Here is an 18880-nt window from a genome sequence, read left to right as displayed (position 1 = left end):
TGAAACTATAAACAAGTCACATTGATTATTTAATGTTCTCATATTATTTCTGCTTGCTGACAAAAATGAAACAATAAAGTCTACATCAATAAAAGAACTGCACCTAAACTATACCTTATTTATGCAATCAAGAATGCCCATACGATCATAATCAATCTATGACAAAAATGGTGTCAGTTTACATAAAAATATAAAAGAGGTAGGCATAAATAATTTCAAAAGAAGTGCTAGAAGAATGTAATTGGTATGGGTAGTAACCTGTGTTTGTGTGTGTGTGTCATAAGGGTGGGCAGGAATATGATAGTAGAAAACCATATACATGTGAAATTCCAAGTATTTTAAAATGATCACACAATTTGAGTAGCAGAGAATTACAATTCAACAGAATCATAAAACTTTTGTTCTACAAGAGACTTGGGATGAGCAAACAACAAAGTAAGAGAGAAAGTATTTCTAAAAAATCAGAATCAAAAAAAAAAATACTACGGTGAGCATACCAAGACAACGAAATGTTGGGCTTCAAATAACCTGGGAAACAATCTTAGTGAAGAAGTAATCAGAATAATGAAATGCGATAGCTTACACTGATACGTATGATTTATTCCAGTGGTGGAAATAAGTCACTTAGTCCATAAGCACACACACTTTAATCTGAAAATTACGTTATTAAGTCATGGCAGTTTGTCAATTACAGCCCCCTTTAACACTAATTAAGAGTGTTAAACTGACAATGCTGAACACCATAATTAGCATGAAAATGTTTCGAGGTTGTACCTGATGAGTTATGTATTCACAGCACCCAGTGAAGAATATAACTTACCTCTTTAGGGAGTAAGGAAATGAAGTCTCGTTGAAACTGGGGTTCTATCACTTGCATCATATGCTTCACTTGTGTTGGTTCGCAACTATCAATAAGTTCATCTAAGGCAAGCAATTTCTCTGGTCCACTCCAGCTCTATCAAAGAGAAGTTAGAAATTTTCATTATTTTTACAGATGTCCCAAATCATAAACTCATCAAGGAAAGCCCACATCCATATACAGCCATATTTGAACAAGCTAGTGGCTGTTTTTTTTTAAGTCGCTGTTTATAGCAACATTTTCTCCAGAAGGCATTGATGTGGTAGTCATTTAGTCTCATCAAATTTTCTAACCACTTTTATTTTGTAGAGCTTAAAACAGTCATGGTTTTGACAGAACAATATTTTGCACTATGGTTATATGTTCACCTACCACCAAGATCCTGGTTGAGAAACCAAGAAAATTTTATTCCAGAAACACCAATTTGGGTTACTGAGTAAACAGGGAATTCTGAAGGTGATTTTCCTTTCTTTATGTTCTTTCTAATGGGCACCATAAAACCTGATGGTTTTAATAAGGTATTCATCTGAGTTAGGAGACTAGCAGCTTCATTTAGAGAAAAATTAGTAAGTGGACATTCTGTACATCTGACAGGAGTCCTTCACAAATTAAAAGGACTTTGTTATGTGAAAATAACTTCAGATAAAAAATAGCAAACAGAAAACAGTAGCTGATTTAGCAGTAAAATTAGAACATGAACAAAGACCAAAACAGTAAGAAATAAAGTACTACGCTACTGAAAAACAAAATCACATAATTATACCTCAAAAATATGAGCTCCTTTAAAGGACACTAGATTATTGAGGAGCCCTGGTGGCACGGTGACTGAAGTGCTCAGCTGCTAACCAAAAGGTCAGCAGTTCGAACCCACTAGCTGCTCCGTGGAAGAAAGATGTGGCAGTCTGCTTCTGTAAAGATTTACAGCCTTGGAAACCCTATGGGGGCAGTTCTACCCTGTCCTAGAGGGTCACTATGAGTTGGAATCGACTTGATGATAATGGTTTTTTTCTTTTTTTTAAGGGGATTATTTTAAAAAAACAAAACAATTCCCCTCCCCCTCCCCCCGTGAGGTACACTTGCACAGAAAAGCCATGATTCTTAAAAGAAAAAATTCATAAAGCCATGTACAGAACTAAAATGTTAGAATTTCTCCTCACAATAATCATACAAAACATTTAAATAACCTCACATTTCATTAGTAAAAGAACATTCTTGATCATGCCTTGTTTTTGTAAATCTATGCTGATTTAAGTATCTTTGTGAATTGTTATATACATTTTGGAAGCTCCAAGCAAGTGAGGTTTGGATCTAGAAAGATCTGTATTTTGATGTTCCACTTCTTGTTCAAATGAGGAACTTGGATTTTGTAACATGTAAAATAGATAATAATTGAAAACTGAAGTATATTGAGGATACAGGGAGCATTGTTTAGAATACTTTAAGAAGTATTTTTTAAAGTATTTTCAGGGCCTACAGTTAACTTCATCTCTTCTTTCCTATCATGAAATGCAGATTATAGTAATACGATCAAACATTTCAACAGTGTTTAATTATTCCCGGAGTATTTGTCACAAATATTATCTCATTCAATCATCATAAAAACCCTGGGATTTCCTCTATTTTACCAATGAATACAAGAAAACACAGGCTCCTGTAAGTTGCATCTTTTCCTTTTATGTCTTTATATACACATATCCGTAACATTTACCTTGAGCACTCAGTTCGCATCCTTTTTGCTCAGAGTCAGGGTTTATACATCGAAATTTAAAATACATGTATATGCACAAGCAGGACCACATTAAAAGCAGATAATTTGAAGTTTGATTATTTTTTTGGGTTAGCCTCACGTAACTTCAAATCTTGGTTCAAAATTAACCTCTCTGACAAAATGTACATTGACCAATCTTCACCCTTCTCTGACCCTTTAGTATCAATGACATGAACTCACTGATTTACATTCCCAACAGATTTGAGGTGGATTTTATAATATGTTGTTCCTCTCTATCTACATTATTAGGTATTTAGGGATCCTAGTACAAGGATGTGCACACACTTTGGGTGATGGATACCTATGCTGACCTGATTATTTTAGTGTTAACTTCTTAATCTCCTTTGCATCTATGAATGTCTGCTTTAAAATATATTTTTGGAAGCGTCTGTGGTTAAATTTTTATTATAAAGATACTCTATGTAATCTTTTATAGTAAAAATATAATGAAAAATCTTTTAATGTATTACAATGCTATATATTCTATTTTTATTAATTACTTTAATAGTTACTATATATATTTCTAATTTAAGGTAGCAGGTTATATATATGTTTAATGTTTTCTTTTTAATTTGATGTGAGAAAATAGAAAAAAAATATGAAGACATGGTATGTAACCACTAATACATGAAAAAAATCTTTCACCAAGGCGTTTGGGGAATGGGGTCCAAAACAAAAAAAGAAGCCAGAGTAAAATGTACCTAACTTATGCGAATCTTAGGTAAATTCTTGGAACTGTGTCAGAATTTAAGACAAATCCCATAACAAAAACTATGTCTGAATAGCAAAATATTTCTGAAACTTTAAAAAATATTTTAAACAATATTTGATTTAACAAGAGTCAAAATAAAATACCTCGATTTAAGTTACATATACGTTCAGCAGGAATGGCCAACATACTTGGTGACACATGACTGAAAGGTCTATCACTGACAAAGATTAGTAACACATGCTGTAACTACACAGTAAATGAGATTGCTCCCACTGACCACACATACTGAACAGCTTAATCACTTAAAATCACATCTCTTACGTGGTTCCGAAAAGGTCTGAACCATACAGGCAGCTTTCCTACCTCCAGCATAGATCTCTTCCCTGAATGCCAGACCTACATATAAAATTGCTTATTCCACATCTACCCTTGGATATGTAACAGAAACTTATCACGTCCAAAGCTCATCTGATCTTTCCCTTCAAATTTACACCTCCACAGTCGTTCCCATTTCAGTAAATGGCAACTCTATTCTGACTGCTCAAGTCCAAAACTCCAGAGTCATCCGTGACTCCTTCTCTCTCATTATCAGATGGATCTGATCCATCCAAAATTCTATGGGCTCAAACTGCAAAATATAGCCAGAATCTGCCCATTGCTATCCTGGCCTAAGCTAGCATTATCTCTTAGCTGGATTATTCCTATAACCTCCTAGTCAGTCTTCAGTTTCCCACCTTTACTCCCCTAATTCTGTTTTCCACACAGCAGTCTGTAGTACTGTTAAAAGTAAGTCATTCTTCTACTCAAAACCCTCACTGGCTTCCCACATCACGCAAAAATACACACATGGCTTAGCAGCAAGGGGAACACCCATTAACATGAAAACTTCATGGATGATTACATTAAAACAACAGTAACAACAACCCATGCCAACCTGTAATGAGGAATAAAGGAAAGAGTACTGAATTGGGGATCATGAGACCCAAAGTTTAGAGGAAACACTGCCACTAATTAGGTTACACAACTTAACCTCTTCAGGCTTTAAGTTTCTTTATCTGCAAAAGCAAAATGTTCGGTAATTGATAATTTTATTTCTGCTTAGAAAAATGACTGTCCTGGCAAAGAAAAAAAAAAACAAAAGCACCTTCCTTTGGTGGATTTCATTGTAAAGTAGAAACATATTTAAGGAAAAAAAAAAAAAATTCCAAGTTCCAAAAGGATCAAGAGAAGAAAATTTGATTTGCGGACAAAATTGCAAAAGCAAAGTAGAAAATTTCTCACGGAAGTGATACTTTATTTCAGGTAATTAGTTGAGAATACAGAAGAAGGGAAGGAGCACTGACCTGTAACCAGGGGTCTCGTTTCACCTGTGAAATGCATGGAAGTCCCTTAATAGTTTAGTCTCAGAGACCCCACCTGTATCACAAGGATGTGGTCTAGATCAGTGGCTTCCAAAAGCTGGTCAAGCAGTGCAACGATCACAGAGTACTTACAACCCACCATCAGAGTCTGATTCAGTAAGATTGAGGACTTTTTTTTTTTTTAAAAAAAAACAAGCAACTCATCCAGTGTTGATGTAGATGATTCACAGACCAGCATTTGGAAGCCACCGGTTTGGATGATCCTTAGTGTCCCATTCAGGTATACTATTTCAGGACCTCAGGTACTGCTGCACCTGAATTCTAGCTAATACTGAATTCCTCCTCTTTTGACACTACCCTACAAGTTTTAAATATTTTGTTGACTAACCAATAAATATGAATATCTAAGTACAATAGGTCAGAGAACGTGTATGATTTTTCTAAGAGTTACTATGAAATTTGATAAAATTCTTTAATGCAATAGTTTTTCTCTAATTTCAAAAGACAAGATTACTTTCTATATATTTTTAAATTTTTGATTATAACAGATCTTTCCAAAGAACATTCAAAGCTGTAATGCAAACATGCTTTGACTAAAATAACGTTAAGCTAAGAACACGTGTATAAGCTAACGCTCTTGCACAGCTCATCGGTGATCTTCACGGCAATACTAGGAAGCGAGGACTAATAGTCCCTCTCTAGATCTGGGAAATGAAGGCTCACAAAGTCCGTTTCTTGACCAAGGGAGGAAATGCATTTACTGAGTGTCTACTACATTTCCAAGTATGGTTTTAAGCACATTTACATGTTTCCTCATTTTTGACAACTTCTTAGTGTTAAGTCCATTTTAAAGAGGATGAAAATAAAGAGTGGTTAGTTAATATTAACAAAATTACCCAGTTATTAAAAGGTAAAGCCAGAATTTGAACTAAGAGCTTTTTCCTCTAAATCATATGTGCTTCTCATTATATCAAGATGCCCCTAAACATAAATTTTAACATAAAAGAATGTTAATTTCATTAAAATCTTCACCTATTTTGAAAATCTGAAGTGAAAAACCATATACTAACACTCGAATGACATAAATGAACAAAAAGTAAAGACCAACTTTCTATCCCAAAATTAACAATTTGAAGCATCAATATGAATGCCAAAAAAGGGCAGATTCCATGGCTACTGAAAATTCAAATACTACCAAATTTCTGCTTTTTTTTTTTGTCTTTAATTTGCACTTGTATTTTGCAGTGACATTCTGTTTCAATTGCTTTTTATACAAAATGGTGTATCATTTGTTGTCATTCAATTTATAAACTCAGTAGAGAGTACTTTGTCAGTACAGATGGAGCTGGACAACAACAATGCTGTATCACAGCCTGAGGAGCAATAGCCGAACAGTAAGGGGACAAGTTCTCCCATTTTGCTTGTTATGTAACAGAAAACTCATCATTAAATTCCCCCACAGCGTATTTGTAGAAATCATGCCAGTTTAATTACCCCTCAACTACAGTACATAGGTGAACCCACGGCTCCCCCTACTTTACTGTGAAATTGTATCTTTCTACAAGTTAGGCATTAAAGCACTGTCAGACTTTAGGCAAGTGATTCATTTCTGGCTAGTTGGCACCAGCCCTGGAAATAAAAGGTAGTGTGCACATTAGGGCCCTGCATGTGCCAGAGACAGACATGGCTCTCAAAGGATTAAGGCCCTGATCTAGCCGTCCAGTTGACCTTTTGTTGCTAGCAGATTTCTTTGCTCCAGAATTTCTTACATGTTCTTAGTATTAATTAAGAATAAGCTTTCTTTACTACAGCTACTTCTTCTCATATGAAAACAGCAAATAGATCCTTTTACAGACCAAAGCTGGCCTAGTATTTTCTAGTTTACTGAATTTCGTTGATGCGAGAAATACATTTTTTTTTAAAACAATTAACATTTCTGACATTGGGATGCATCTAACAATTTGTGGTGTCCTAGATTTGATGAAATACAGTATGCAGGAATATTTGGATATTTTTCATTAAGTAAAGCACAAGTTAACTAAACAGTATGTAGAACAGTGGAGAAAAATGGGCCCATACTACATACAAAATAAAATTTATCCTGAATTACCTTCTGATAAGAAATACAGCATTTCATATAAAACACATATTCTGAAGGCTGTCTACAATGATGATAATTCAAACTATTACCAATAGTGTAATTCTTAATTATGTTGGTCTGTTCTTGTAAAAATGATATGAAACCAGTTTCTGCTCTACCCTGAGTGCTGCAGTATCCATGCTACACAAGTGTGCATGCAAGGCAACACACATCAACATCCCCATCTCCCTGGCTTAATCCGACAGAATCCAAAGTATTTTTTCAATGAGGATAAATACCTGAGTTTTATTTTAACCTTTTATTCATTAAAAAAAAAAACAAAAAACAAAAAACAAAATCCACTGCCGTCAAGTCAATTCCAACTCATAGCGACCCTATAGGACAGAGCAGGACTGCCCCACAGGGTTTCCAAGGAGCGCCTGGTAGATTTGAAATGCCTGCCTTTTGGTTAGCAGCCGTAGCTCTTAACCACTACGCCACCAGGGTTTCCTCCTCGATGGAAAATTTAATTTTTAAAGGGATGTGACAACATGAAAAATTTACAATTCTAATGCATGCACAGGAGAAAAATTAGCTGAATTTTTTTTTTTAATTATGAATCGGAACTGGTGGTGGGAGGTAGAAACTGGGTTAGGAATAACAACAAATGACAATGAAAACTAAAAAAAGGAAAGAAAAATCTTTTTATGTGGAGTGGTTTATATCATTTTAACAGAAGTAAAAACAAAAACAAAAAAAAAACCTTTCATTCCTCTGACCCAGAGATTCTCAACCTGGGCACTACTGACACTCTGGGCGGGATACATCCTTGTTGTGGAAAGCTGTGCTTTATACTGCTCTCCCTCTAGATGCCAACAGTGTCCTCCCCCTCTTCCCATCCCACCCCCAGCTGTAACAACCAAAAATGTCTGGAGACAGATTTTTCTCTGAACCAGGTAGGGGCGGGGGGGGGGGGGGAGGATCACAACCAGTTGAGAACTACTGCTAACTTCTCAGTTATCAACTGAAAAAAAAAAAAAGGTTATCCTAGTTTTTCTGAAAACACCTCACAAGTAGAAAGCAGTTTTTAAAATCCATTTAAACAAGTAACATTGCTTCAAGTGAGTTTTCCAGCTACGGAAGAAAAAAAATTGGAGTATTTATTTAGTTTTTGCCCTGGTATTTAAAATATAATACGATTTACATAAATGAACATGTTAAAAATCTGAAAAATCAAATAAAGTATCTTCTTTCCCAACCACATTTCTCTTACGCATTAATAAAATATCTAAGCATTCAAGTAGCCAGAGGTAATGAAACATATTCATCTTAAATGATATGGTAGCATCAGAGATACCTGTATTTTACGTGATACATGTTATTTGCAAAGAATAATTAATCAAGGGCTTAATCTATGCCAGTTTTTTTCTCTAAAAGCTTGATTTATAGGCACTATCTTACTGAAAAAAGAGAGACATCAATTTAATATCACTATCATAAGTTACGTACAGCCCTGGTGGTGCAGTTAGTAGTTAAGGGTTCAGCTGCTAACCAAAAGGTCAGCAGTTCAAATCCACCAGCCGCTCCCTGGAAACCCTATGGGGCAGTTCCGCTCTGTCCTATTGGATTGCTATGAGTTGGAATCGACTCAACAGCAATGGGTTTGGTTTGGCTCGTAAATTATAAAATTCATAGTATGAAAATTTTTGTTGTAGCCCATCTTCTCAGCAAAATCTCCAAGGCTTTAAAGTGTTAGTACCAATAAGAATCAGAATTTGACCGCCATAAGCCACACCTCAATATGGCACTGATGACAAGAAGCTGGACCAACTCTAGGATAGTGACAGATGAGTTACTGCCAGTGACTAATTAGTGGAGTTCTTACATATTATTTCTAATTGCCTAGCTCCCAAGCAATGAAGTTTAGGAAACATAGATACAGTCAGCAATCCCCCAAACCCAAATGTGATGGAGAAAAGAAGGGTCTTATTACTTAAAAAATAAATAAAAGAAATTCAAATGCACAGTTATACGAACTAAGCACTGGACTACCTTAATTATTACACTTCAAAATTAAAATAAGCACCCTATTTTTTTAATAAAAAATTAAAAAAATTGAGATCTACTTCACATTAACAGAAAAGCCACCATTTTAAAGTGCACACCTCAGGGGTCTCCAGCACAGCTACCAAGCTGTGCAACCACCACCACCACTATCCAGTCCCGGAACACTTCCATTATCACCGACAGAAACCCCGTACCTATTTGACTCCACGGCAATGGTGTTTTTTTTATTAAAGCAGTTAGTCCCTATCCTCCCCATATCCTTTAAGCTGACAACCATTAATCTACTTCCTGTCTGTATGGATTTGGCTATTCTGGACATTTCGTGTAAATGCAATCATATAATATGTGGCCTTTCAAGTCTGGCTTCTTTCACTTAGCATAATGTTTTCAAGATACATCCATGACGTACCACGTAACAGTACTTCATTCTTTTTTTATGGCTAAATAACCCTTTATTTTTTGTAGCGATTAAGTAAAGCATTTCAAGTGCTGTGTTTAGACATGTCACCTGAAACATTTTCAGCCATTCCTGGAGGCCTGTAGGTGGTTGGACAGATGTAATTCGGCGTCGTTGTTGCCCTTGGCCATTGGCTGCTCTCAGGTCCCCAAAAGTTGTTGGTGTTGCTGAACATGGTACAAGCCCAGTAGTACTACAAGAAATGTAACAGTGGAAGCAAAGACAGATATTAAGAGGTTCTAATTCAATAAGGAGAATGATGATCTGGCATATTTCAAACACCAATCCAATTATTACTTTTATTTGCTTACTCCCAAAGGGCAGAGGTACACAAAGCCTATTCTGCTATTCTTAGAGTTAGTTTCCTCACTCCCACATAACCACCTGTTATTATCCCAGCAATGCTAACTGCAACCAAATGACTGAATCTCCATGACAAAACTTTGATTGGTGCATGAAAATAATATTAAAATATTTCCTTAGAACATACAGGTCCCACTACTCCTGTAACTGGTCTTCAGTAACATAAATAAAAGATAAAAGTTTTTTTATAAAAAGGAGTGAAAAACTTAATTAATGTTTTTATAAGCTCAGATGTAAAGCAGTATGTTCAAATGTTCTGGACTTCACCAGTCACATTATTCCTTAAGTTTGCCCCAGATGCCTTCTGAATTGTTTATAACATTTATCTAGCTCTCTCCAAGTTCCGACAGTTATTGATAAAGCTTAGTCTAGATATTTGATAAGAAAAAACCTTGATTAAAAGGTTACATTTCTTCAAAATAGGTAAGTCTTGAGAATTTATAAGCAAAATTAAATAACATAATCTAAATGCCTTTATCCAATAATTTAAGCTCTGAGATAGTTAAAACAAACCAAAACAAATAAAACACCCCTGACGATTCAATTTTGTCACTAGTAAGATACAAGAGTAAGACTAGACAATCTATCTCTACCCAAAACCCAGGAACTTGGCTCTAAAAAAATAAAAAAAAACACAATATCTAAATCTCCTAAAAATGACCAATAAATAGCTGAAATAGTTAAAATTCTGCTACTAATATGTCAATCTTTTACTTTATAATTTCAGCATCTAATTAAATTATTTAAACTTAAAGGTAAGTAGTTAACATCTCTGTTTTAGAGACATCAAAACAAGGAGGTTTGGTAAAGAAAATTACATTTGTAAAACAATCCTTGTCACTGGGCTATGATAACAAAGTGTTTTAAATCCTAAATATATATATATATATAAATTGTATCATAATAGCTGAATATCAAACTTTGATAAATTACTGATGACAAGAACTCCCCTGATATTTTCTATCTAGCCTATTTCATTATTTTGCTAAAAATATGCATCTCCAACATCAGATGAAAAAAATTCATATCCACCTTTTAGATCTTTTTAATATTATACTTAGATAATCTCTAATATTGAACAATTAAATCTATTTTTTTCCCTCTCATATTTCGAAGCTAGGTTCTATTTTCTTTTTCTCTGAAGTGAAATAAGATACATTTTCTCAGAAAAAAGAGACTGAAAATCATACTTTTCTCTCATTATTAGGAAATCTGTCATAAATATTATAAAACATCAAATATATATATCTTAGTAACTGACAAAGTCTCCCAAAACACATGGAAATAAATATGCTATTTGGTCTAATTTTGCTTTAGCGAGATTATATGCTAAAAGAGTAAAAATTAAACTTTTGCCTTTTCAGTTGCTTTCCTGATACAAAAAGTGAGGAACTAAAGAATAATTTTACTAAATGTGTTCTGTAATTAAAAAATCAGTTCTCCTTTATAAGCTGACTTAAAAACAACTGAATAATTTTATACCTTTGTCCTGATTTCAATCATTGTTAATAAGAGACCAAAATTATATGGCTGATTAGAATCTATACAGTAAGCAAATAGCATATTTTTAACATTAAACTTAACCTTCTCACCCAAGAAATGCTTTATCAAGGTTAGAAAGAAAAATGAAAAAGAAGTGAATAGAGTTTTACTTGTCTATCAGTTCACACCCTCTGGTGGAAGTGCCAAAATACAGTGAAATTGTCAAAAGGCAAGGAGTAAGAGGGGGGAGAACAAGAGTTAACATGGGCAAGGCACACAGAAAAAAACCATTTCCTGAATAACTAAGATACCTTTATCTTCTCTTCTGTATCATCTCTGCATATTCTGTATGCAAAAACTATTTTAATTATGATTTCTAAATTTCATAAAAGAATATTTAAAAGAAATATTTTCCACAACTCAAAGAGAAAAGGAGCGGGGGGGAACCGTGTTCCTGAAAGGAAGAGATGCAATCAGTAACAGCGTTCAATCAAAAAATGATGTCAGAGAAATTCATTTTACTGCATCATAAAAATAAAAATTACTAAATCAAAGTGTTTTGTGGGGGGAAAAAAGGAACATCACAATCATGAAATTCTTTTGATTTCTATTGCTAACTTCCAATCAGTTATTTAAAGAAGTGAAAACTGTGCAAAAGAAAAAAAAAAAGCCCTCAAACTACTTTTGTCATTTAAATTTTAAAATACCGAATTCCAAATGACATCTAAAGCCATTTTTAATTGGCTGAGTAATAGGTATTGTGCTTAAGTTAGCCTAATTAGTATGAGAGTGGGAAAAGTTTTATACTGATGCAAAATCCAAAAATGATGGAATAAAGCAGGAAACAAGACCACAACTGTATTTAGTTGTTATGGAAACTATCTTACTTGGGAAGAAATCTATGTGTTAAAAACATAAGATCTACCAAGCAAATAAAGGGGATTTCTAACACAATGATTTCATAAGATTTGGTTAGTAATTGTGAGGTTTACTTCACTGCTAGTAAATATATCCTCAATTTTGCATACCCATTTACCCTAGAATAGCCGTTGCTATAGTAACAAGACACATTTGTTCATATTCATGTTTTAGGGTTTAACTTTTTAGAATTCCTTAAAAATTGTGATTTTTAAATTTGTTCATAAGAGGACTTCTGTTTCTTATTTCAATGTATAAGTAACAAAATATAAACCCACAGTGGTAGTCCTTCTTCTTTTCCCTAATTTAAAATTATGTATTTCCCAATTTCCAATGATCTCAAATGTGTGAAACAGTCAAGAGTACTAGTAACATTATTATTGTATGAGGATAAACTGAAAGAAAAGCTTTCAGAATCATCAGCTCTTTAAAGAAACATGAGAATAATGAGAGAATCAATTATATTTAAAATTACCTTGTATATTCTGAGACTTTGCATGGTTTCTTTCCCAAAGAAAAAGAGCGGACCTCAGAACCATGGTCCAACTTTCTTTTCATCTATAAAGTAAAACAAATAAGATATGTTTAAGATAAAATCACCTGCCCAACTATCAAATTTTAAGTTAGCATTGGTAATACTGAAAAAAATAAACTCAAATTTTGATATGCCCATGATCTTAATTAGGCATAGTTTTTTTTTTTTTGAATATAGAAAATAAATGTCTCATAGTTTCTTCTATTAGTTCTACTTTGTTTTACTCTTAACATTGGAAAGGTGAATCTTCCCTTAATATTTTGTTCAGAAAAACAACATATAGTGATTTAAAAATTAGTATTCATCATATATCTTCTTTGAGAATAATATACTTTCCACATTTTCTAGTTTAATTATCAACACAGGAAAATCTCATGCTAGTCCACACAGTAAAGAGCCGTATTTAATATGCCTTCCTCACTGATCTTCATTTTCCCTTAAAACCTATTTTAAAAAAGATAAACAACAAAATTCAAAATTTCAAAATAGGAAATAAGAACTGAAGTGACACAGTACCTGAACTTTAAACACATTATTATAAAAGGATAAAGAACATAAATAAATCTGGAGAGAGTATAATAAAGCTGGGAAAAAAAGGAATCAATTGATATATACATAGAATATAGTTCTACTGACAGATACTCAGGACCAAATATTCTAACTTGAAAAGCAACACGAACAAAAGATTTAAAAAGAACAAGTTATGTCTTTTTATAAGGTATACCCAACATCTACAGTTTTAAAGGGTTTCATTATGTTATGCTATGTTATAAATATACTCAGAATTACATTTTGTCAATAGCAATATTGACATTTTTATATTTTGCTATCCATTAACTAAGGTCATCTCTGTGTGTATATATATACCAGAACATATATATGTAAGTTATACATATATATATAAATTAGAAAATGAGATCTTATTTAAGACTCAACTTTTTCTGTTTCAACAATCTCTCTCAGATCTGTGTCCGCTAATTAATTACTATAGCAGTTAAGTTCTGGGGGAAAAAAAGAGAGTGACAGACAGCTATTCTCATTTTTATAATACGGTGAAAACCCTGCTTTGCAACAGCCTTATTTTTCTTCCTATTGCCTCACATGGAAAACATTATAACACAGTATGCTACAATATAAATACCAAAGACAACCAAAGAGACTAAAACTCTTTTTGAACCACACTGTGGATAATAACACCTATGTTTTTATCTTCCTGCGTAAAGTTTTCCAAAATACAAAGATGATCTTATATTAGGGACTAGAGGTTGTGGTCCAACAAGCTCATCATCCACAATTTACACCTTTAGCTCCTGAACTACGTATTGGACAGAAATAGAATAATTCTTATTTCATCCCTTCAGAAGTTTCTATACTCATTAAATTGTTTTAAAGTGAGTCTCCTCAAAAGCCACTATTTTCCTTCTCCTTAAATAATTTAATTAAAAACCAAAAATAAATAAAAAGCTGCAATACATAGGTACCCACGTGCTTGCATGTATATACCACACGCACACACAAATCCCTTCGGGAGGTCAGTCAGTATCAATTGCTTTAAAAATCTCATTTTTTGATAACTGCCACAGATTTGTATTTTCGTACTTATTGTGAGAAACTCTGATACTCTAATTAAGTCTGTAACACTGGCTTTCAGAATGTCCCAGGATATCTTGTAAATACATTGGTGCAAATGCCATTTGCCACTAAAGGCAAACTTTATTTCCATCTTAGAAATCCTTCAATAAATAAAAATGCCCAAAATACATATGTTTAAACAAATTAGGGGAAGGATTATTATTTTAAAAATATTTTATTAAAATAAAGCACCTTCTGTTATACTGTTTACTGAAAATACTCACTTTAGAACCAAAAAAATCTGCAGTATTTTAAGAGGCACAAAAAGTAAACGATCTCTTTAAATATAAATCCCAAATATTCCAGCAAGTCTACACTTCAATAAGGGTAACTAAAGAAAAAAGAAAAAATATTTATATATATAGTGTATAGAAAAATTGAAGGCAAAAACGTTCACTAAAAACCAACTAAGGGTAGAATATTTCCATGTCAGCATTTAACGGAGCCAGATTTCTAAAGTCTGAATATATTTCTGATGAAAATTCTCACATTAAAATCTACGATTATTTTCAATTTAAAGCTTTTTACAGCTTACATTGTCTTTCCATTATTTGCTTACATTCACAATATAAAACAGAATACCAGACATCCAGCCACCCACCAAAATTAGAGGATACTGCAGCCATCTCTGATGATACAGATTTTCCTTCTCAGGCAGGCACACACACACAATCACACAACACAGGAAGAAAACAGATTACTTACTTTGTAAAAAATCATTTTTAATGTGCCGTAGAAACCCATGTTTTCTGTATTTTTCCCCTTCAGTGGTTCTGTGCCCCCGTGTGTCCGGCTGCTTGGCAGTCTCTGACAATATAAACCTTTTTCAGGTAGGTATGTCACAGATTCTAATGTGGACATGCTCAGGCACGTCAGAAAAGGAAGATTAGGAAGGAGAACCGGCAACAAAACTCCACAGTAAAAGCAGATGCAGCTCAGTATCAAACCGCTTCCCGGGACACACATACATACATGCAGCTTGACTGAGGAGAACTCCAGGGAATAATGAGAGAGAACCGAGAAGATTATTGGAGGAGACTGTGCCCTGTCAAAGCCTTGACTGAACAGATTCCTCCCTCAGCAGCAGAGGGATCAGATTACATCTTCCCTTGAACACAGAATGGTGCAGTCCAGGATTCAGCAATGCAGACTGCACATCAATTATATGGTGATCTGCTCCAGGGAACCCGTAAGCATACAACGCACTGAACAGAGGGAGGATGTGGGCAGCAAAGGAGACTGCCCCCACACGACAGCCCCCCCCTTCAAACTTTTAGGAGATTATTTTTGTATTTTGTAAAACCAGCATATCTGAAGAGTTTTAAACAGCAAGCAATATTTCCACAAATGTTTTTTAAAAATGCTATGTATTTTCATATGGTCTCCCCAACAGAGGCAAAGCAGCTCATTTTCACTAACTGTCACCCTATTGTAGTCCTGGTACAGACTGATCAGATTTTTCAGGTAGCCTCGATGACATAAAATGGGCAATCCCAAAGGGAAAAATTAAATATTCTTTGTGGGGACTGACAATAAAGTAATCCAGCTTGGAGGATACAGCAACTGCAGAAATTACGTAATATAAGTTATTTCAACCTGCACGTTTCTTATATTAAGATTTAATGAAACATTCCCTAGACTTCCATTTTATTCTTTTTAAACATCGTTTTCAAGAAAATTAACGCACACTTCATCAATCCTTGGTAATCATGAGAATGCCTTTTTAAGATGAACAAACTGGCACTACCTAACAGTATAAAGTTTCACTGAAAGGTGCCATTTTCTCCAAAAGAGCAAAAACTGTGCCCATTGGACAGTCTTCTCCTTATTTGTTAACCCAATCTTGAGTAATCAGGAGGCACTGGACTTCTACCTCCAATATTATTCTAACAATTTGTATTGCTTATCATTAAAAAGTTATTTTACATAATAATAAAGGCACCAAAGGCACCAAAATTTGCCTGAAGGCAATCTTTTCCTTAAAATGGTTACTACACAAGTCTAGGTATTTCATCTTGCAACTTGCTATACAACTAGCTTTGGAGGCAATTATAAGATTCCTTGGACTAGAAAGACCCATTATTAAGGGTCTAGTTAATTAACTCCTACCCTCCCCATTAGTGGCCTTTATTATAAGTGAACTGTGTGCCTGTAGTTATTTAAAGTATTTAGCAAGCTTTTCATTAAAAAAAAAACAAAAAACTATTTAGACTTATAACATTTTACCACTCTCTGCCATGGCAGTAACTGACTTTCTTTAGGAAAATGATTATGAATACTGCAAAAACAAGTATTATAATTAAAAAAAAAAATGTCTACTTTTATAACTAAGACACTGAGTCAACGTAATGTTTTTTACTTTAAAACATAAATCAAAATAAGATAATAACTCTATTATACTACATACATATATTCTACTGTCTTATCCACCACTCGTCTGTCAGTTTGTAGTACTGTGGTGGCTTCTGTGTTGCTGTGACACTGGAAGCTATGACATCAGTATTTCAAATACCAGCAGGGTCAGCCATGGTGGACAGGTTTCAGCGGAGCTTCCAAACTAAGACTAGGAAGAAGGACCTGGCAATCTAGTTCTAAAAAATTGGCCAGTGAAAACCTTTTGAATAGCAGCAGAACACTGGAAGATGAGCCGCTCAGGTTGGAAGGCACTCGAAATATAACCAGGGAAGGGTGGCCTCCTCAAAGTAGAGTTGACCTTAATGACGTGAACGGAGTAAAGCTTTTGGGACCTTCATTTGCTGATGTACCATGACACAAAATATGCAGAAACAGCTGCAAACATCCATTAATAATTGGAACATGGAATGTATAAAGTATGAATCTAGGAGAACTGGCAACAGTCAAAAATGAAATGGAATGCTTGAAGATAGATATTCTAAGTACTACCCGACACCATCAAGTCAGTTCTGGCTCGTAGTGACCCTACAGTTACCTATTCTGACTCATAGAGACACCAGGCATTACTGAGCTGAAATGAATTGGTATTGGCCATTTTGAATCAGACAATCATATGGTCTACTATACCGGGAATGACAAATTGAAGAGGAACGGCATCACATTCACTGTCAAAAAGAACATTTTAAGATCTATCCTGAAGTACAAACTCTGTCAGTGATAGCATAATATCCACATGCCTACAAGGAAGGCTAGTTAATACAACTATTATTCAAATTTACACACCAACCACTAATGCAAAAGATGAAGAAACTGAAGATTTTACCAAATTTTGGAGTCTGAAATTGATTATACATGCAATCAAGATGTACTGGTAACTACTGGTGACTGGAACGTGAAAGCTGGAAACAAAGAAGAAGGATCAGTAGATGGAAAATAAGGACTTGGAGACAGAAACAACACCTAAGATGGCATGATAGAATTTTGCAAGGCCAGCGACTTATTCATTGCAAATACTTTTTTTCAACAACATAAACGGTGGCTATTTTTATACATGTGGACCTTGCTGGATGGAAAACAGAGGAATCAAATCGACTACGTCTGTGGAAAGAGACAATGGAGAAGCTCAATATCAGTCACAACAAGGCCAGGGGCCGACTGCGAAACACACCATCACTCATATGCAAGTGGAAGTTGAAGCCGAAAAAAATTAAAACAAGTCCACGAGAGTCAAAGTACTACTCTGAGTATACCCCAGCTGAATTTAGAGACCATCTCAAGAACAGATTTGAAACACTGAACACTAATGACTGAAGACCAGACGAGTTGTGGGATGACATAAAGGACATCATACATGAAGAAGGCAAAAGCTCATTAAAAAGACAGGAAAGAAAGGGCCAAAATAGATGACAGAAAAGACTCTGAAGCGTGTTCTTGACTGGAGAGTAGCTAAAGCAAATGGAAAAAAAATTACGTAAAAGAGCTGAAAGGAAGACTACAAGGGGCACCTTGACAAGATGAAAGTATTATCATGAAGTGTGCAAAGACCCAGACATAGAAAACCAAAAGAGAAGAACACACTCAGAATTTCTCAAGTTGAAAGAAATGAAGAACAAATTCAAGCCTCAAGTTGTAATACTGAAGGAGTCTATGTGCAAAACAGTGAACAACAGAGGAAACATCAGAAGAAGATGGAAGGAATACAGAGAGTCACTATACCAAAAAGAACCGGTAGACATTTAACCATTTCAGTAGGTAGCATATGATCAAGAACTAATGGTTGTGAAAGAAGTCCAAGCTGCACTGAAGGCAAAGGCAAAAAACAAGTCTCCGGGAACTGACAGAATACCAACTGAAGTGTTTCAACAAAAGGATGCAGTGCTGCAAGTGCTCACTTGTCTACATCAAGAGATTTGGATGACAGCTACCTGGTCAACTGATTGAAGAGCTCCATATATGCGCCCACTCCAAAGAAAGGTGATCCAATAGAATGCAGAAATTATTGAACAATGTCATTAATATCACACACAAGTAAAATTTTGCTGAAGATAATTCAAAAAGAGTTGCAGTAGTACATCGACAAGGAATTGCCAGAAATTCAAGCCAGATTCACCAGAGGATGTGAAATGAAGAATATCGTTGCTGATATCAGATGGATCCTGGCTGAAAGCAGGGTATACCAGAAAGATGTTTATCTGTGTTTGATTGACTATGCAAAGGCATTTGACTGTGTA

At 34.6% G+C, this 18880-nt stretch overlaps 1 protein-coding gene across 14 annotated transcripts in view; it reads right to left on the bottom strand.

Annotated features, from left to right (window-relative positions):
- FBXW7 (F-box and WD repeat domain containing 7) overlaps positions 1-18880 on the bottom strand; it is a 276174-nt gene that overhangs the window by 15413 nt on the left and 241881 nt on the right. For 13 of the 14 annotated variants that reach the window (XM_049852735.1, XM_049852734.1, XM_049852737.1 and 10 more), the window contains 3 exons: positions 12543-12625; positions 9356-9497; positions 821-955 (listed from right to left, as the gene is read on the bottom strand). In XM_049852735.1, the coding sequence (XP_049708692.1) occupies positions 821-955; positions 9356-9497; positions 12543-12625 (360 nt within the window). Of the gene's footprint in view, positions 1-820; positions 956-9355; positions 9498-12542; positions 12626-14939; positions 16454-18880 lie in introns of those variants that run through there. The other variant, XM_049852740.1, reaches the window with a different exon arrangement.

This window comes from Elephas maximus, chromosome 13, assembly GCF_024166365.1.
Source record: "Elephas maximus indicus isolate mEleMax1 chromosome 13, mEleMax1 primary haplotype, whole genome shotgun sequence".
Lineage (NCBI taxonomy): Eukaryota > Metazoa > Chordata > Mammalia > Proboscidea > Elephantidae > Elephas > Elephas maximus.
The sequence above is the reverse complement of the archived record's forward strand: the minus strand, read 5'-3'. Positions and strand labels throughout refer to the sequence as shown.